Source organism: Dendrobates tinctorius, unplaced genomic scaffold (genome assembly GCF_039654945.1).
Source record: "Dendrobates tinctorius isolate UK_male_01 unplaced genomic scaffold, ASM3965494v1 ptg000070l, whole genome shotgun sequence".
NCBI classification, from domain to species: Eukaryota; Metazoa; Chordata; class Amphibia; order Anura; family Dendrobatidae; genus Dendrobates; species Dendrobates tinctorius.
The window spans coordinates 75,355,879-75,377,269 of record NW_027361738.1 but is presented as its reverse complement, the minus strand read 5'-3'; the positions used below and the strand labels follow the sequence as shown (position 1 = coordinate 75,377,269).

Sequence of the window (21,391 nt, the reverse complement as noted above, 5' to 3'; positions counted from 1 at the left end):
TGAGGCCTCCTTATTCTGCGATTTTAGACCTCTCCGGTATTGACCACGTAGCACTTGAGATGAACATCATGTGCCCAGGACAGATTCTCATCCCCTAGAAGTGAATGATGACTTTTTTTATTTATTTATTTTTTTTATTATTAATTGAATGACGGCAAGCAGAGATCTTTAAAGTCCTGATAAACGGTTTCACAAAGTAACTTGGGGTGGAGAAAAGTTATAGCCAACATTTTCTAAGGCCTCATTCAGACTTTGATGATTTTCATCAGTGTTTGATCAGTTTTTTTTTTTTTTTTTTTTAACATCCGTCTTATTCATGTATTATAAAAATAAATAGCAAAGCGTCTTCTGATCGTTACATTGTTAATCATCGTCGGTGCACTTATGTACTGATGTCGTCACCCCGACGCGTGTTCAGAAGAAAAAAAATAAACGAACATCTCCATATAATTATAATGGGTACTTGTTCTGTCTGTGAAAATAACAGACATGTCTGAATGAGACCCAAGGACGACCTTTATCTGGTGCAGTGCCCCTTTGTAAACCTCACGGATTATCAGACCACTGCCTGCAGCCCGACAGGCAGCGAGAATGCACCAAAAATGCTGACGCTTGGTCTATCTGCAACTCTTTGTCCTGTGGGGGTCCATTATATCATTATATCCCCTGTACGGCACCCCCAGATCAGATATAAACCGCCCTGGAATAGCAAACATTTACAAATGCGGCAGGCCCGTAATGTACGGCCCACATCTGTGCGACATTAATCACGGGACAGTAATTACATAGGGAGATTTATCTGCTCCTTAATGAGCCATTCAGTGTCGCTAGTTACGGGCAATTACAGAGGAATGTGCCAGCGCCCTACATACAGCCCGCCAGGGGCGAAAAAAAGATTGTGTTGGGCGTACAGGTGGTATTAACCTTTTTAAAGGGTTTTTATCATCAGACAACCCCTTTAACACCTAAGCCTGTGCTGTGATAAGTTGGGGTTTTTTTGTTTTTTTTTTATAGACTCTTTCAGATGTTAGCAGCCCACCCTATTGACTCACACACCCTCTACTGTGATTTTCATATGCTCAAACAGTCACTATGGGTCGGGGTTATCCTGTTTTTAAGAAGTTCTTACAGGTGTCGATTATATGATAAATGTAAGAACTTTTGGGATCTGACCGCCAATTATGAGAATGGGGGTCCTAATTGCCTCTGTGTGACTGGAGCAGTAGTGAGCATGTGCGTCCGCTGCTTCACTCCTTGTCTACGGGAGTGGTGGTCGCACATGCTCACTGCTGCTCCAGTCACACAGGGGAATTTTGGTCCCCTGTTCTCGGGATCTGTCGGGGTCTCCGCAGCCTAAATCTCCCGTCTCATCTCTATCCCATTGCCTGCAGTTACTTCAGGGCATTAGTCACTGGGGAGGCTGAACTTATCAGGTGTAATGCAGTGAGAGTTATTCTCGGTTTAAGCGGAATACTGGACCACTAAAAAAGAACACACGATCCTCCGGAAGTTGTTAAATTGTCGTCCTGTTTTTTTTTTGTTTTTTTTCTTTCTTTTTAGCTTCATAGTCTTTTATACAAAGCAGCTTGTACAAAGGCTGCAATCCATAATACCCTGCAAAAGTAAGAACCCACACGAGGCAAAAGCCAAAATTAACATCCTATGTAGAACACATACATCTTAGTATTATTGGAGCCATGACGAGCCTCCAGACCGCTTTTGAACTATTTAGTGAGTTCACCACGACGCCTACTCTTGGCAATAAGCTCCATGGTGTCACTGTTCTTACAGTAGAGAATCCTCTCTGCAAACGTAGAAACCTTCTTTCCTCTAGGCACAGAAGATGCTTCCCTGGTTCTAGTTACTGCCCTGTTTGTCAGGTAATCCTTGCATGTCTCACGGCTGTCAAACAGCCACGAGACATGCAGCTGCGTGGACTTGAACATATATTTCGAGCACACCGAAGACTGTTAGCACCCGAGCATGCTCAGATAACACCTTATCCGAGCATCACTACTAGTAAGGGTTATAGGCTCCCAGGATTCTGGTAATTGAGGTCTATCCGGGCTTCTACGAGGCAAATCTGCGGTGCCCAATGCCCATAATGGTCCAGAACTAGAATGATTTGACCAATATGGCTGACAACGCATCTACTTTCTGGGTATATTTTAGAGGGACATGTTTGTTCTGCGGCCTCGCCGATGTAGACAACGCTGGTCTGTGCTTTGTTTCCACAGAAAACGTACATTCCAAAGTTTTGCTGACCTGAAGGCGGCCATATGGGACGAGTATTCAATATGGAGGAACAAATTCGGAGTGCTGCTCTTCCTGTACTCGGTCATCCTCACCAAGGTCGGTATTGTTGCATCTGGCAGCTCATACACATATCTAAGGCACTGAAAGGAGTATTTCCATCTCCAAGACCCTGGCCCAATATGTAGTAGGTGTAATAATATTCGCAAGTACCTTCAATTAGACATGTAGCATAGTTCTTCTGTTTAGCTATGTCACCCCATGTGCAGGGCATTGCAGTAGCTTAGGTATCCATGGTTACCACCACTCTTATAGTGACAGTTGTTAGTGGTTGTGACCATGGATACCTAAGCTACTATAATGCGCTGCACAACAGGTAAGTGATATAGCAAATCAGAAGAACTATACTACATTTGTAATTGGAAGTATTTGCTGTTATTATTACTACAACATATTGGGTTAGGATCTTGGATATGGGAATACCCCTTTAATGATTTATATGTAAAGTCTGCTTACTATTTAGCTCCTATCTATACACAATAAGTCTAAGATTGCCCCTTTAACGTCTTCCTGACATGTGACGTACTATCCCGTCCATGGGACCCGGGCCCCTATGACTGGGGACGGGATAGTACGTCATAGCGATCAGCGGCGCCCCCAGGAGGGAGCGCTGCCGATCTCAGCCGGGTGTCAGCTGATTATCACAGCTGACACCCGGCACCAAGTGTCAGGGGCGGTCACAGACCGCCCCCGACAAGTTAACCCCTGGCACACTGCGATCAAACATGATTGCAGTGTACCGGAGGATCAGGGAAACATCAGCAGGGAGGGGGCTCCCTCCGTGCTTCCCTGAGACCCCCGCCTCAGCGCGATGTGCAGCGCTGCTGCGGGGGCCTCCTTCCCTGCAGGTCCCCGGATCCAATATGGTGGCGGGGGCCTGCAGGGAGGCGGCTTCGTCACTGCCTGCAAAGCGCAGGCATGAGGAAACCTGCAGCAGTGCCTGTGTCAGATCGCTGATCTGTCACAGCGATCTCACACATGACAGTTATGTCCCCTCTGGGACAGTGTAAGGCTAGTTTCACACTAGCGTTTATGAGCGCAGCGACGGCCTGCGCACGGCCGCCGCTAAGCCTCGCCCCCTGCCGCGCCTCTGCCGGTAACTCCGCCTACCGGCGCATGACGCTGCATGCGCCCTGCGTCCCCTATCTTTTATCACAGGGGGCGCAGGCCGTGCGCAGTATGCGCAGTTTGGTTGCGTCGGCGCACCGTCAAAAAGGCGCATGCGCCGCCAAACGCATACTGCACACGGCCTGCGCCCCCTGTGATAAAGATAGGGGATGCAGGGCGCATGCAGCGTCATGCGCCGGTGGGCGGAGCTACCGGCGGAGGCGCGGCAGGGGGCGGGGATTAGCGGCGGCCGTGCACAGGCCGTCGCTGCGCTCATAAACGCTAGTGTGAAACTAGCCTAATAAAGTTAAAAAAAGTGTAAAAATAATTGATAAAAAAAATCGCTAAATAAATTAAATAAATATATATATATATATATATATATATATATATATATATATATATATATATATATATATTCCCTAATTCATTTTTTGGAAATAAAAAAAAAAAAAACACAAAACAATAAAAGTACAAAAGTACACATATTTGGTATCGCCGCGTCCGTAATGACCCGCCCTATAAAACTGTCCCATTAGTTAACCCCTTTTAACGAACCCCTTAAAAAATAAAAATAAACAATGCTTTATTATCATACCGCCGAACAAAAAGTGCAATAACGCGCAATCAAAAAGACGGATATAAATAACCATGGTACCGCTGAAAACGTCATCTTGTCCCGCAAAAAACGAGCTGCCACACAGCATCATCAGCGAAAAAATAAAGTTATAGCTCGCAGAATAAAGCGATGCAAAAATAATAATTTTTTATAAAATTGTTTTCATTGCATAAAAGTGCCAAAACATAAAAAAAGACATAAATGAGGTATTGCTGTAACCGTACTGACCCAAAGAATAAAACCGCCTTATCAATTTTACCGCACACGGAACGGTGTAAACGCACCCCCTAAAAGAAAGTCTTGAAACGCTGGTTTTTGTTCATTCTGCATCCCAAAAATCGGAATAAAAAGCGATCAAAAGATGTCACGTGCCCGAAAATGATCCAATAAAAACGTCAACTCGTCCCGCAAAAAATAAGACCTCACATGACTCGGTGGGTCAAAATATGAAAAAATTATAGCTCTCAATATGTGGTGATGTAAAAACTATTTTTACAATAAAAAGCGTATTTTAGCGTATGACAGCTGCCAAACATAAAACCCGCCATAAATAGTAAATAAAACCCCCCTTTACCACCCCTTTAGTTAGGGGAAAAGTAATAAAAAATTTTAAAAAAAGTGTTTATTTCCATTTTCCCGTTAGGGTTAGGGGTGTGTTGGGGTTAGGGTTGAAGTTAGAATTGGAGGGTTTCCACTGTTTGGGCACATCAGGGGCTCTCCAAATTCAATATGGCATCTGATCTCAATTCCAGCCAATTCTGAGTTGAAAAAGTCAAATCGTGCTCCTTCCCTTCCAAGCTCTGCCATGGGCACAAACAGTGTTTTACCCCCACATATGGGGTATCAGCCTACTCAGGACAAATTGCAAAACAACTTTTGAGGTCCAATTTCTCCTGTTAACCTTAGGAAAATGAAAAATTGGGGGCAAAAATATCATTTTTGTGGAAAAGAAATGATTTTTTTTTTTTATTTTCAAGCCCAGGCGTTATAAACTTCTGTGAAGGACTGGGGGGTTCAAAGTGTTCACCACACATCTAGATAAGTTCCCCTGGGGGTCTAGTTTCCAAAATGGTGTCAATTGTGGGGTGTTTCCACTGTTTAGGCACATCAGGGCTTTCCGAACGCGGCATGGCATCCAATCCGAATTCCAGCCAAAAGAGTAAAATGGTGCTGCTTCCCTTCCGAGCTCTGCCATGCGCCCAAATAGTGGTCTACCCCCACATATGAGGTATCAGCGTACTCTGGACAAATTGCACAATAACTTTTGGGGTCATGTTACCCTTGGAAAAATAAAAATTGAGGGTGAAAAGATCATTTTTGTGGAAAAAAATGATTGTTTTTAATTGTACGGCTGTACGTCGTAAACGTCTGTGAACCCTGGGAGGTTCAAAGTTCTCACCACACATCTAGATAAGTTCCTTGGGGGGGTCTAGTTTCCAAAATGCGGTCACTTGTGGGGTTTTTTCACTGTTTAGGTACATCAGGGGCTCTCCAAACGTGACATGGCGTCCAATCTGAATTCCAGCCAATTTTGCATTGAAAAACTCAAACGGCGCTTCTTCCCTTCTGAGCTCTGCCATGTGCCGAAACAGTGGTTCCCCCCACATATCAGGTATCAGCGTACTCAGGACAAACTGCACAATAACTTTTCCAGTCCAATTTCTCCTGTTACCCTTGGTAAAATAAAAAAACATTGGACCTGAAGTAATTTTTTTGTGAAAAAAAGTTAAATGTTCTATTTTTTATTTTATTTATTTTTTTTTTTTAAAACATTCAAAAAATTCCTGTGAAGCACCTGAAGGGTTAGTAAACTTCTTGAATCTAGTTTTGAGCACCTTAAGGGGTGCAGTTTTTAGAATGGTGTCACTTTTGGGTATGTTCTATCATATAGACCCCTCAAAGTGACTTCAAATGTGATCCGTAAAAATAAAATGATGTTGCAAAAATGAGAAATCGCTGGTCAACTTTTACCCCTTATAACTTCCTAAGAAAAAAAAATTTTGGTTCCAAAATTGTGCTGATGTAAAGTAAACATGTGGGAAATGTTATTTATTAAGTTTTTTGAGTGCCGTATCTCTGTGATTTTAATGGCATAAAAATTCAAAGTTGGAAAATTGTGAAATTTTCAAAATTTTCGCCAAATTTCCGTTTTTTTTTCACAAATAAACGCAAGTTATATGAATGAAATTTTACCACTAACATGAAGTACAATATGTCACGAGAAAACAATGTCAGAATCACCGGGATCCATGGAAGCGTTCCAGAGTTATTACCTCATTAAGGGACAGTGGTCAGAATTGTAAAAATTGGTCCGGTCATGAACGTGCAAACCACCCTTGGGGGTAAAGGGGTTAAATGATACGTTTGGGGCTGTCTGAAGTATCCACTGGGGGAGCTAAGGATCTTAAGCCCTTGACAACATATTTCACAGTCACCAGGCTCGATGCTGTGATCCCGCGTACTTTATACAGTGGTCGAGATTGGAGATGACGCCTATCTTGGCCAGTTAACCCCTAAAAGCTGCAGTCACTAGCGATCACTGCAACTTAAGTGGTTTGACAGAGTTACTTAAGTTATGGATTGGAGGGGGTCCGACCACTTAGACCCGCGTAATCTCCAGAATGGGGCTCTAAAATGCTCTCTTGTACAGGCCACACATGCACATCACGGCTCCATTTCCGCAGACAGTGTACAGTACAATGGTAGCCAATGGGATTTAAAATCCACAGTGCACATGCTGCGGATTTTTCCGTGCAGATTTGCTGTGGTTTTAAATCCGCAGCATGTCAATTCTTCGGATTCCGCAGCGGTTTGCCACCTGTTCCATTGTCCAGGTGTCAAACCTCAGGGGAAAACCGCAGGCAAATCCGCAGATAAACCGCAGTGTGCACATAGCCTAACCGACTGCTGGAGCGCTGTACACACCAGATGGTCGGGACCATAGAGAATTATTGGAGACATGGCACTCATTCATGGCCACTAGAGATGAGCGACTTTGCCTTTTTTAGGGTCGAGTCGGGTTTCATGAAACCCGACTTTCTCAAAAGTCGAGTCGAACGAAATCGGCCGACTTTAGGGAAAAGTTGTGAAACACAAAACCCAATGCAAGTCAATGGGGAGAAAAGTCGGCAGTGAGTGGAGGACTGTAAACACACATGGCATGAATTTTAACCCCAGAGGCGGCAAAATCTCTCTTCTCTCTCTTCTCTCTCTCTTCTCCCTCCCCCGCTCGCTCGCTCCGCTTCTCTCATTGGCTGAAAAAAGTCACGTGCAAGCATTCGGCGAAACCCGTCTTTGACGCTTGGGTCGCCGACCGCATGGCCAACTTCACACTGTGGTCCGGTTTTGTTTCATGAAACCAGACTTTGGCGAAAGTCAGCGACTTTTGAATCTGACCGACCTGTTTCGCTCAACTCTAATGGCCACCACTCCATTCCCATTATCGGGATCTGTGGGGGTCCCAGTATTCAGGCCCTCACCGATGTGCAAGTTGTCACTTTTGTTCTAGATAAGTGTTAGTTTTTATAATGTTGGGAATAAAGCTTCAATCTTTTTTATTTATTTTTTTTAATATACCGCATAATCATTGTGCTTGCATTCCACAGTCCAATTATCTGCAATGGATAGAATTCGCAATAGCCAAAAGTATTGCCACTGTTGAAATCGTTCCACGAAATGAAGCATTTCTCCCAGAACATTATTGCAATTACACATATTTTGTTATGTACACGTTTATTTCCTTTGTACCGTATATACTCCGAATATAAGCCGAGATTTTCAGCCCATTTTTTGGGGCTGAAAGTCCCCCTCTCGGCTTATATTCAAGTCATATACACCAGGGGGTCGTAGGGGGAGGGGGGGCGGGGGTGTCAGGTTATACTTGCCTGTCCTGGCGCGGTCTCTGCAGCCCCCAGCTTCTCTGCGGTCTCCCTTCCTTCCTTCAGCGGTCACGTGGTACCGCTCATTACACTCATGAATAAGCGCATATTTATGAGTGGTAATGAACGGTACCACGTGACCGCTGAAGGCAGGAAGGGAGACTGCGGGAGAATGAGGCTGCAGAGACCGCGCCAGGACGAGTAAGTATAGCGATATTCACCTGTCCCCGTTCCATCGCTACTTGCTGCTGTCTGGCACGTCATCTGTCAGTGGCGTTCAGACAGCAGAGGGCACGGTGACGTGGTTAGTGCGCGCCGCGCCACGCCCCCTGCAGTCTTAGCGTCACTGACAAATGACGTGCCAGACAGCAGCAATCAGCGATCGACCCTGGACAGGTGAATATCTCAGGTGCCAGCAGTGACACCGGCACCTGGCCCCCAGCGACGGAGAGGTGAGTATGTCATTTTTTTTTATTTTTAAATGCAGCAGCGGCAGCACATGGGGGCATAATCTATGGAGCATCTTATGGGGGCAGCATATGGGGGTAAAATCTATGGAGCATTTTATGTGGGCAGCATATGGGGGTAAAGTCTATGGAGCATCTTATGGGGGCAGCATATTGGGGAATATTCAGTGGAGCATCTTATGGTGGCATAATCTATAGAGCATCTTATGGGGGCAGCATATTGGGGCATAATCTATGGAGCATCTTACGGGGGCATAATATATGGAGCATCTTATGGGGGTAGCATATGGGGGCATAATCTATGGAGCATCTTATGGGGGCATAATCTATGGAGCATTTTATGGGGGCAGCATATGGGGGCATAATCTATGGAACATCGTATGGGGCCATAACCTTTATGGAGCAGCATATGGGGCATATTATTCTATGGAGCATCTTATGGGGCTATCAGGAACTGTATGGAGCATTTTGTGGGGCTACGGATTCAATATGGTTATTCAAAAACATTTAACCTACTGATGTCTCAGTTAATTTTACTTGGTATCTATTTTTATTTTTTAAAATCACCAGTAGCTGCTGCATTTTCCACCCTAGGCTTATACTCGAGTCAATAAGTTTTCCCAGTTTTTTGTGGCAAAATTAGGGGGGTTGGCTTATACTCGAGTATATACGGTATATATTGGAACAACGCAAAAAAAGAGAACAAAGGCCAAATGGACATAATTTTCACACAACCTCAATAATGGGCCAGACAAAATTGAGAACTTTCTAAAAATTGTGGGTAAATAACTTTTGTTTCAGCATGTGATGCTCGTTCAAACTCGCCTGTAGCAAGTAACAAATGTGGGCAATATGAAAATCACACCTGAAACCAGATAAAAAGGGAAGAAGTTGCCTCAATCTTTGCATTGTCTGTCTGTGTGTGCCACACTATTCATGGAGAAGACTGTCTGAGGACCTGAGAACCAAAAATGTTGAACAATATCAACAATCTCAAGGTTACATGTCCCTCTCCAGAGATCTTGATTTTCCTTTGTCAACGGCGTGCACCATAATCAAGAAGTTTACAACTGCAGTGTAGCTGATCTCCCTGGTCTTGGATGGCAGAGAAAAATTGATGAAAGGTTGCAATGCATGATAGGCCACATGGTGGATAAGCAGCCCCAATAAAATTCCAAAGAAATTCAAGCTGTCGTGCTGGCTCGGGCTGCATCAGTGTCAGCGTGAACTATCCGTCCACATGTGAATGAAAGGAAACTCTATGCATGAGACCCAGGAGGACCCCACTGCTGACACAGATGTAAAAAGAAGCCATACTGCAGTTTTCCAAAATCTTTGTAGGAAAGCGACTTGTGGACAGATGAGACCAAGATTGAGCTTTTTGGTAAAGCACATCATTCTATTTACCGAAAACGGAATGAGGCCTACAAAGAAAAGAACACAGTACCTACAGTCAAATATGGTGTAGGGCAAAGGGTTGTTTTGCTGCCTCTGGCACTAGGTGCCTTGGCTGTGTGCAAGGCATCATGAAATCTGAAGATTACCAAAGGATTTTTGGGTTGCAGTATAGTGCCCAGTGTCAGGAAGCTGGGTGTGCATCCTAGGTCATGGGTCTTCCAGCAGGACAATGACCCCAATCATACTTCAAGAAGCCCCCAGAAATGGATGGAAACAAAGTGCTGGAGAGTTCTGCAGTGGCCGCAATGAGTCCAGATCTAAATTCCACTGAATACCTGCGGAGAGATCTTAAGTGCTGTTGGGAGAAGGCGCCTTCAAATACGAGAGACCTGGAGCAGTTTGTAAAATAATAGTGGTCCAAAATTCCAGTCAAGAGGTGTAAGAATCTCGTTGATGGTTATAGTAAACAATTGATGGCAGTTATTTATTCCAAAGGGCGTGCAACCAATGTTAAATTGAGGAGGTCAACAATTGTGTCCGGACCATTTTGGGGTTTTGTGTGAAATTATGTCCAATTTACCTTTTTTTTTTTTTTTTTAATATAATTTGTGTTGTTTCCAATATACACAAAGGAAATAAACGTGTATAACAAAACGTGTGTAATTGCAATCATTATCTGGGGGAAATACTTCATTTTTTGGAACAATTTAAAGGGTGCCAACACTTTTGGCCATGACTGTAAATAATTTTGGATCCTTTTTTTAGGAAAAAATAAATGTCTTCAGAGCTGATTTTGAGGTTGAGATCCTGCACTCTCTCCAGGCTGGAGACATTACTACCTTACTGGATCCCTGCCTATAGTCTATTACAGGGAGTCTGGCAGGAGCTTAAAACACATGCACTGAACCTTATAGAGAAAATGAGCTGTGACCCAATATGCAAATGGCTGGTAAATGCTCGGAGGGCTGCCGCAGCTCATATCGCCTACTAGACCTTCCTACTGTACTTAGTCTTAGCTGACGGGTTTGTCAATCCAATACTTCACTGTTATCTGCAGTGAGATCGCATACTGGCCCTGTAACAATGCTCCCTGCTATGAAGCGCTGCCTCGCTGACATGTGCAGCGTTCCCTGCTATGTGGCACGGCCTCGCTGACGTGTATCGTTCCCTGCTATGCAGCGCTGCCTCGCTGACGTGTATCGTTCCCTGCTGTTCGGTGCTGCCTCGCTGACGTGTATCGTTCCCTGCTGTGCGGCACAGCCTCGCTGACATGTGCAGCGTTCCCTGCTATGAAGCGCTGCCTCGCTGACATGTGCAGCGTTCCCTGCTATGCAGCGCTGCCTCGCTGACGTGTATCGTTCCCTGCTGTTTGGCGCTGCCTCGCTGACGTGTATCGTTCCCTGCTGTGCGGCACGGCCTCGCTGACATGTGCAGCGTTCCCTGCTATGCGGCGCTGCCTCGCTGACATGTGCAGCGTTCCCTGCTATGTGGCACGGCCTCGCTGACGTGTATCGTTCCCTGCTGTGCGGCACGGCCTCGCTGACATGTGCAGCGTTCCCTGCTATGAAGCGCTGCCTCGCTGACATGTGCAGCGTTCCCTGCTATGTGGCACGGCCTCGCTGACGTGTATCGTTCCCTGCTGTGCGGCACGGCCTCGCTGACATGTGCAGCGTCCCCTGCTATGAAGCGCTGCCTCGCTGACATGTGCAGCGTTCCCTGCTATGTGGCACGGCCTCGCTGACGTGTATCGTTCCCTGCTATGCAGCGCTGCCTCGCTGACGTGTATCGTTCCCTGCTGTTCGGCGCTGCCTCGCTGACGTGTATCGTTCCCTGCTGTGCGGCACGGCCTCGCTGACATGTGCAGCGTTCCCTGCTATGAAGCGCTGCCTCGCTGACATGTGCAGCGTTCCCTGCTATGTGGCACGGCCTCGCTGACGTGTATCGTTCCCTGCTGTGCGGCACGGCCTCGCTGACATGTGCAGCGTTCCCTGCTATGAAGCGCTGCCTCGCTGACGTGCAGCGTTCCCGGCTATGTGGCACGGCCTCGCTGACGTGTATCGTTCCCTGCTATGCAGCGCTGCCTCGCTGACGTGTATCGTTCCCTGCTGTTCGGCGCTGCCTCGCTGACGTGTATCGTTCCCTGCTGTGCGGCACAGCCTCGCTGACATGTGCAGCGTTCCCTGCTATGAAGCGCTGCCTCGCTGACATGTGCAGCGTTCCCTGCTATGTGGCACGGCCTCGCTGACGTGCATTCTTCCCTACTATGTGGCACGGCCTCGCTGACATGTGCAGCGTTCCCTGCTATGTGGCACGGCCTCGCTGACGTGCATTCTTCCCTGCTATGTGGCAACGGCCTCGCTGACATGTGCAGCGTCCCCTGCTATGTGGCACGGCCTCGCTGACATGTGCAGCGTCCCCTGCTATGTGGCACGGCCTCGCTGACATGTGCAGCGTCCCCTGCTATGTGGCACGGCCTCGCTGACATGTGCAGCGTTCTCTGCTATGTGGCACGGCCTCGCTGACAAGTGCAGCGTTCCCTGCTATGAAGAATGGCCACTCTGGCTATATACAGTGCTCCCTGCTATGGGGCGTGGCCTTGCTGACTATATGCAGAGCTCCCCTCATTATATTTTGTTCTTCGCAGGAAACAAATGTATTATTATTAGGACTTTGGGATTATGGATCAGATTGGGATAATTCTCCGCTTTGTTACGCAGGGTGTAAGGCCTCAGGACAGATCACAGTATGACCCCTCTAAGCGAGGAACTAAAGACTAAATAGATCTTGGGGGTAGGAGGCCATCTGTCTCCACAGTCTGTGCTCCTCACTGGCCAGTTCCCCCCCTCCACCAGTACACATCTTTTCTAGGTTCACTTTGGGTACCGAGACACCTATAAAGCTAAATTTGTCTAACAATCATATCTTGTCTTAACATTGTCTTACTTGATTTTTTTTTTTTTTTAACCAGGGAATCGAAAATGTTAAAAATGAAATAGAAGATGCCGAAGAGCCTTTGATTGACCCTGTGTACGGGCACGGCAGGTGAGGACCCCACTGTACCGCACCTGTAAACCCTTATACAAACATATTAGGGAATTCAGGGTGTTTTCCTGGGAATACATTTTTGGGTTTGTTTCTTTGTCATTTGGTTTCATCTAGTTAAAACTTAGTTGTTACTTATCCCCCGGGTCCAGCATTGCCTCGCCACTGCCGTCCCAGTCTTTGTTGACAAGCTGTAGCGGAAACATCATGACTTCAGCACGTGACCGCTCAGCATCTCGTGCCTTTTACATCTGCATCAGTGATGAGCCCAGTGATTGGTTGCAGCAGTCACGTACACCGTCGTCAATGTCTTGCCTTTCAACGAAGACTGGAGCTAGGACAGAGATACAGCTCCTGAGCGGGAAGGGTGAATAGCTGCCGAGTATCCTTTTATATCACCCAGATCAGAGACGGCTACTAAGAGCACTTCTCTCGGGTACTTGGTGAGGTTAAGGACTTAAGAAGTGCATTAAATCTTCCATTTGTATCTATTTACCAATAATTTGCATGATGGTGCACGTTGCCATCAACAGCATGACCAAAGCAGCTGCAATTCTCAGGCTGTCTGTGGCGTTAATAAATCCTGTCCGCCTTCTCTTTCGCAGCATACTGACAGCTAAGCAAGTGCAGTAATAGAAAGCACTGACAGTGCTTCCTTCTCCAGACCCACCCAGTGGTCATGTGATCGCTGTGTATAGGGATGGCGCAGGAGATCCAGACAGCTCTATTATGCAGCCAGGAGACAGCATTTCCCTTGTCACTGGGGCATACCTGCACTAACAGGGGAAACTGAGTAAAAAAAAAATATTTCTCCTATAACCTTATGTGTGAAATAAATGAAAAATAAGAAAAACTGCTTCCAATCCAAATCGCTGCTCATATCCCTGTGCCCAATGAAAAAAAATCAACAAAGCTCTTATCTAATATATAAGGATAATTGTTGTAGAAAGAACACATTTTTGTGTACTTTCATGGTCGTTTTGTTATTAAAAAAATAGTGTAAAATAGACCTCTATTTCCTTTATTTTGCTGATCTCAGCGGGAAAATAAAGGAAGTGATATATAAATGCAGTCTCACCACAGACCCCCAGTTCATCTCGGCCACAGATGTAGCAGGCGGCGCTGTTTGCGTTGCTGATGTCACGTCTATAAAGGTTCTCTATGTAAATGGCGTAGGCCGGTGTATGGGGCTCCGACCTCTCTGATTACCATCGATCCTTGGAATAAAGAACACGCTGATTAACTTTCTTGCAGTATTTTTCTATTTAGGGTCTTTTGTGTTTAGTCGCGTGACTTATTGTTTTCCGTTTTACTTCTTGTCAATATTTTTATAATGTATATTATATTATTTAAAAAAAAATTTATATATTCTTCCAGCCAGAGTCTGATAAACCTTCTCCTGACGGGACACGCGGTCTCCAACGTGTGGGACGGCGATCGGGAATGCTCAGGAATGAGTAAGTTACATTGTTTTCTTACATTTTGTACTAATATGCAGCATATTCATCATCGGGCACACGTTATCCTAAGAGCATTCATCTGCATCACCAGGGGTCTATCGTCAGAATCCGTGCCAAAATCCAGACTGAATCCTCAGCATATAAAGACAAATTATCATTGTTTTTTCTGCAAGCTTTTTCATAAAGAACATTTTTTTTGGGCTTTTTGTGATCTACCATTATTATTATTATTATTATTATTATTATTATTATTATTATTATTATTATATATTTTTTTTTGTATTCAAAATTTGTTTAATTCTGTCCAATTTTGGGAATTCCAAAGGTACCAAATCGCCAGAAGCCCCAAAGGCCGATGACCTTTTATCAGTGGGTGATGTAGAAAAACCCGGGTTTTTCCTTATATTATCTTCTCCAGGTTTCTGCTGTGGTGTACCTTTTTGTTTTAATGCTGTATGGCAGGATAAACATATAAAGGCCTACAGTCCTCCTTATACTGACATTGCCTCTGCATACAGCTGTCTGAATGTTCCTGCTTACGCGTTGTAAGATCATACAGTGTCCAGTGAGAGCAAAGCAGCCCATGATTACACTATCTGCTGCCCAGCATGAGAAACAGGACCCCTCCAATGGCAGGGAGGGAGGAGGAGGCGGCATCCTGTACTGTAGGAAGGGGGAGAAGGGAGATCACATTTCACATCGTGTTCTAAACTTCTGTGCGGATTAATTTCATGATGAATTTTTTGAGGGTCAGATTTTTCCTTATATCTCCTAGAGGGAGATAATCTATTAGAATATTAGATAATATCACAGAATCAGAATATTGCGATGTTTACTGCCTTTCTGCAGTACTGCAGGCAGCCACCAGAGGGCAGCACAGCCCCATACATTTATTGGGGTGCAGCATGGAGAGGTGGCGACCTCGCTCAGGGCTTTTATAGGTCTGGAAAACCAGAGACAAACCTTTTTCCGTTTAGGTAATGCTTCACTGTCTGTTTTCTGCCATTATTAAACCTTTCTTTTTTTCCTTTTTAAGTGCTAATGATGAAGCTTGCTCTTCGCCAAGAGCCGAGGAGATGCAGGCGATAAGAAATTGTGTGTTTTTAATCTTTACTTGGCTTTTCACTTATTTTAATGAAAACGTTTGAGACGATGGATAAAATAAGCAATCCTGTCCTATTTTTACCAGTTTGCAGCAGATCCAGTATGAAGGGGTTTGTGTTTCTGTAGGAAGTGGGGGATGGTCTTTTTATCTTTCTGCTCACGCTTTCCCTGTCCTCAAAGCGCCTATAGCCAAAAGGGAGAAAGTTTGAAGCAGGCAAGCCATTCTGAGGGGAAAGAAAGTTCCAGCACCTATAGTGCTGGCAGAATTCTGATTAACTGGAACTGGCCACTAAAAGAGGGGAGGAACATTACAGGTTACAGAACATAAGAATCCGGACAGTTTCTGGATAGACTAGTATATTCACCAGGAGCAGTTTTAGTTTCGTGCGAGAGGGTGAGGGCGACAAGGCCATGGTTTTTCTACAGATTTTGCCTAAAAGGACAGGTACGCTTTAAAACATCAACCCAGCTATGAACTATCTAAACCTTCAGCATCTCCGATGTCCAATTTTTTTTTTCAAAAGATACTAGAAATTTAGATCATCTGTTATGTACGGTATTCATTTTTTTATGTAAAAAAAAAATAAAAAATGTTGAGATGGCCACTAGGGGGCAGTGTGATAAAATATCACTAGGAGTAAACTGCACACAGCGCCATAAACCAGAACATGCCGAGAATAGAAAGCTCTGCTGTGTACGGCTTGTATTTAACCCTTTCCTTTTTTCCCCCAACATTCATAGTCATTGAGAGAGAGATATATATATAGAGATGGAGATAGTTATATATGTATGTTTTTACTTTGACACTTTAAGAGAAACTCTTTTTTTACAAAGGCTGCTGGGAATTGAAACTAACTTTTTTTTGTTTTTTTTGTTTTTGAGTGATGAGCCCCTCATGGGGTAATTTTGACGAGTCACATAGCGCCCCCCCATGGCGTCACCGTCCTTGTAATTCACCTCTTTTTCATATATCGCAGCCATTATTTGACGCTTCCAGACCCTATATAAATCGTTGTCGCTGCTCCAGCACCTTACACCCCCACGATCCTGTGTAATTCCAGCAGTGTTACTGTTGCCCCGCGGCTGATCCTGTGGTCGATGTGCAGGATTCGGCTCAGGGTCGTCCTGATTACCAGCTTGTTTCATTGGTTGCTGCAATCATCCGGCGTTGTTATAATAAGCCTCGGTCTGATTTTAGGCAACACTGTAGTGGAAAAGCATGCAAATGGCGACTGCCCCTTCGCCCGGCTTTCCCAGAGGAGGCGACAGTGTATCCCACCCCTGCGTTTTTGGAGGGGGAGACCAATTGCCCATACTCCCTGTAGAGGGGAAGACTACAGCCCTGGCCCTCCCCACCCTGCTGGGTGAGATGACTGACAGTTCACACGTCCCAGCGCTTCCCATTCGGAGGGAGACGATGGTATGCCCTCCATGCCTGTGGAGGGGAAGATGGCGGCCCCTTCCCACCCACACTTCCTGCGGAGGGGGCAGCCTATGGCCGCCTTCCCACCCCTGCTTCCTGCATAGGAGGGTGACAATGATCCGCACACCTCCGTTCTTTATGCGGAGGGGAGAGATGACGGTCTGTTTGCCCCCATACTTCTTTCTGAGCAGAAGACGACGGCTCGCCCCTGTGCTTTCTGTGAAGGGGGAGACACTGGCATTCTGGAGGCGATGATGACTGCCCCCGCACTTCTTGTGGACGGCAGTGACAGTGGCCGACCCCTGCGTTTCCCACGGAGGGGAGAGATGACTGCCCGCCCCTGCGCTTCCTTTAAAAGGGGAGACAAAACAGCCCATGCTCACAGTGAACGTGGAGACAACGGCCCATTCTCTGTGCAGATGGGGAGACTGTTGTCTTCTTGCCTGTGCTTCCTGTGGTAGGGTCAACGACGGCCTGTCGCTCGCCCGTGCTTCCTCTGGTAAGTAGATGATGCCTCTCTCGCCTGTGCTTTCTCTGGTGGGTAGACAAGCCATCGCTCGCCCATGCTTCGTCTGGTGGGTAGATGATGCCTCTCTCTCCCGTGCTTCGTCTGGTGGGTAGATGATGCCTCTCTCTCCCGTGCTTCGTCTGGTGGGTAGATGATGCCTCTTTCGCCCGTGCTTCCTGTGGTGGGTAGATGATGCCTCTCTCGCCTGTGCTTTCTCTGGTGGGTAGACAAGCCATCGCTCGCCCATGCTTCCTCTGGTGGGTAGATGATGCCTCTCTCTCCCGTGCTTCGTCTGGTGGGTAGATGATGCCTCTCGCCAGTGCTTCCTGTGGTGGGTAGATGATGCCTCTTTCGCCTGTGCTTTCTCTGGTGGGTAGACAAGCCATCGCTCGCCCATGCTTCGTCTGGTGGGTAGATGATGCCTCTTTTGCCCGTGCTTCCTGTGGTGGGTAGATGATGCCTCTCTCGCCTGTGCTTTCTCTGGTGGGTAGATGATGCCTCTCGCCAGTGCTTCCTGTGGTGGGTAGATGATGCCTCTCTCGCCAGTGCTTCCTGTGGTGGGAAAACGACGTTCTGTCTCCTGCTTTCTGTGGAGGTGGAACGACCCCCTTCCAGTGATGGGGGAGACGACAATCCATCGCTCGCCCATGCTTCGTCTGGTGGGTAGATGATGCCTCTCTCGCCCGTGCTTCGTCTGGTGGGTAGATGATGCCTCTCTCGCCCGTGCTTTCTCTGGTGGGTAGATGATGCCTCTCTCGCCCGTGCTTCCTGTGGTGGGTAGATGATGCCTCTCTCGCCTGTGCTTTCTCTGGTGGGTAGATGATGCCTCTCTCGGCCGTGCTTCCTCTGGTGGGTAGATGATGCCTCTCTCGCCAGTGCTTCCTCTGGTGGGAAGATGATGCCTCTCGCCCGTGCTTCCTCTGGTGGGTAGATGATGCCTCTCTCGCCCGTGCTTCCTCTGGTGGGTAGATGATGCCTCTCTCGCCCGTGCTTCCTCTGGTGGGTAGATGATGCCTCTCTCGCCCGTGCTTCCTCTGGTGGGTAGATGATGCCTCTCTCGCCCGTGCTTCCTCTGGTGGGTAGATGATGCCTCTCTCGCCTGTGCTTCCTCTGGTGGGTAGATGATGCCTCTCTCGCCAGTGCTTCCTCTGGTGGGTAGATGATGCCTCTCTCGCCAGTGCTTCCTCTGGTGGGAAGATGATGCCTCTCTCGCCCGTGTTTCCTGTGTTGGGGAAACGACGATCTGTCTCTTGCTTTCTGTGGAGGGGCGACGACCACCATCCAGCGTTGGGGGAGACGATGATCCTTCGCTCGCCCGTGCTTCCTGTGGTGGGTAGATGATGCCTCTCTCGCCTGTGCTTCCTCTGGTGGGTAGATGATGCCTCTCTCGCCAGTGCTTCCTCTGGTGGGTAGATGATGCCTCTCTCGCCAGTGCTTCCTCTGGTGGGAAGATGATGCCTCTCTCGCCCGTGTTTCCTGTGTTGGGGAAACGACGATCTGTCTCTTGCTTTCTGTGGAGGGGCGACGACCACCATCCAGCGTTGGGGGAGACGATGATCCTTCGCTCGCCCGTGCTTCCTGTGGTGGGTAGATGATGCCTCGCTCGCCCATGTTTCCTGTGATGGGGGAGACGATGGTCCTCCTGACCCCGCAAGCTTTTTATGGAGGAAGAAATGACAGACCGCTCACACGTGCTTCTTGTGTTGGGGCAGATGATGGTCCACCTGCCCGTATGCTGCCTGGGGCTATATCCTGCCTTGATCTATGGCAGCTTTGGGGCGTCACTGCATAATTTGACAGATTTTGGCATTGTGAGTTGGTAGTCTGGGTTTCCATTCCTCTGCTCATAGTTGTGTGTTTTTTAGCATCAGACTGTATGAAGACTCCTCCTTCTGTGTGGGGCACGCTTACACCCAATTGCCACTATAGTTGTGCATTTCCAGGAGGAATAACAGAGGGACGGCACAAGAAAAAATGCTTTAGAATTTTTTTTTTCCTAAATCGGACCTCATTGGGGCGAGTATACATTTATGATAATTACCCTTTTTTTTTCTTTTTCTAGAACTGCTGGGTATTCACAGTCAGGCGCAGGTCGGTTTTCTGACACTAATGGAGTCCCTGCGATACTGCAAGGTAAGCCCCCCCCATCCCATCAATGACGCCTCCTCCTTGTCGTAGTTTCTCTTGCCTCAGACAGGCAGCGCAGCGTTCCTGGGGGGACAACATATTTTTAGCTGAAGTCTCGGAACGCGAGCCCCTGCCAGAATCCGCTCTCATGTGACGGATGCGCTGTTCCCGTCCGCTCTTCATCACCGGTTCTCGGATGGAGGAGCCGCACATATTAGTTTCCAGGCACAATGGTTTCGCTGTTCTGCCCTGACGTGTTAATAATGCGTCTGTCAGGTGAGCGGCCAGATGCCGGCTTTGTGGTTAAGCGGTTACATCGCTCTTCCTTTCGGCTACTAAATAAGAATATCTTTAACAACGCGAAGAATCGTCTGTTTTCTGTAACCTCCAGGGAGTTTATACAGGATTCTCGGTAAACCTGTCCATACGAAGAGCGATGTATTCTAATTCTCTACTGGGATTAATGAACAGTTTTACAGCTGGGATCCTCTTAGCTGGGCCCTTTTCTCCAACCACACTGCACTTCTGTCCTTAAGATCCAGAGATAAGAAAGAATAGTGGATGGCACTCACCGGTAAAATTCATCTTTTATTTCCAAGATTAAAACATTTCCGTTGGGAGAGCGGGAGTGCAGGAGACGATGGCCGTTTCGCGCTGTTGTAGCGCTACTACGGCGTGAAACGGCCATCGTCTCCTGCACTCCCGCTCCCATTCTCCCGACGAAAATGTTTTAATCTTAGAACTAAAAGATGAATTTTCCCGGTGAGTGCCATCCACTATTCTTTCTTATCTCTAGATTTTGATCGCTGGTCTTGTGGTGATAGGCACCCGGATTGATTCAGACTGTGAGCCGCTCCTGGGTGAATACCAGTGAGTTGCATGCACCTGTGTGCAGGATCCTGATTTCTTGCAGTGCGGATTATGTTCTTTTGATGTGCTTCTGTCCTTAAGAGTTAAGAGCTATGGACACCTTTGACATAGAAATAGTGATTTTTACATGCCACTGGTTATCTTAATAAAACTACACTGTTTCAGTCTGCAATGTTTTTATTCTTTATTTGCCCCCCCCCCCCTGATATTCAGTTTGCATCCTGATCTGATATAGGTTTTTTCTTTTGTGGGAGTTTCTCTCCCAGTAATATAGGCTGGATGAGGACTGCTCATGTATTAGCACAGCTGCTATCCTGCATTATTTCTCCATGTGCTTTCCTACTCATCTGTAGCTTGTTTGCTCTGCCCTCCCTAAGACTATGGCTGCTTTCTCCCCTCCTTATGATGGCAAGATATGTGTACAACTTCCTTCTTTTTGCTATGTCTAATATTGTGGTCACATTATCTGTACTTGGTCAGTATTTCACATCAGTATTTGTAAGCCAAAACCTGGGGTGGGTGATAAATTCAAAAGGGGTGCACGTCTTTATTTCTTATTTTTCTCTGATTGTTCCACTTCTGGTTTTGGCTTAGAAATACTGATGTAAAATACTGACCAAATACTGATAGTGTGACCATAGCCTAACACCGAGAAAGGGGAGTGGTAGAACTGAGGGATTTCTTACAATTTTTTTCCTGTTTTCTCTGCCCTCCCTGATACGATAGCTGCCTTCTCCCCAACTTATGATTTTGAAATCTGTGTACAGCTCCCTCTGTTGCCATCTTTAAAACACTGGGGAAAAAGGGAGATGGAGCAGAGAGCCTTTAAGATGAGAAGCAGGAGTATTGAGGGATTTCTAACATTTTTGGCCTGTTTTCCCTGCCCTCCCTGAGACTGTAGCTGCTTTCTCCCCTCCTTGTGTGAAGATTGGTGTATAACTCCCTCCATGTTGCCATCTCTAAGACTGAAAAAAGGGAAAGGAAGTAGAGAACCTCTAGGATGAGGAGCAGGAGCACTAAGGTTTGTTTTTGTTTTTTTGTTGTTGTTTTTTTAACAAACATACATGGCATCAGC

General features: G+C 46.6%; 1 protein-coding gene across 6 annotated transcripts in view; it reads left to right on the top strand.

Annotated features, from left to right (window-relative positions):
- Nucleotides 1-21,391, top strand: part of MINDY3 (MINDY lysine 48 deubiquitinase 3) — a 108,496-nt gene that overhangs the window by 19,405 nt on the left and 67,700 nt on the right. For all 6 annotated transcript variants that reach the window (XM_073581943.1, XM_073581941.1, XM_073581942.1 and 3 more), the window contains 4 exons: nucleotides 2,238-2,352; nucleotides 12,751-12,824; nucleotides 14,202-14,281; nucleotides 19,382-19,452. In XM_073581943.1, coding sequence (XP_073438044.1) covers nucleotides 2,238-2,352; nucleotides 12,751-12,824; nucleotides 14,202-14,281; nucleotides 19,382-19,452 — 340 coding nt within the window. The remainder of the gene's footprint in view (nucleotides 1-2,237; nucleotides 2,353-12,750; nucleotides 12,825-14,201; nucleotides 14,282-19,381; nucleotides 19,453-21,391) is intronic.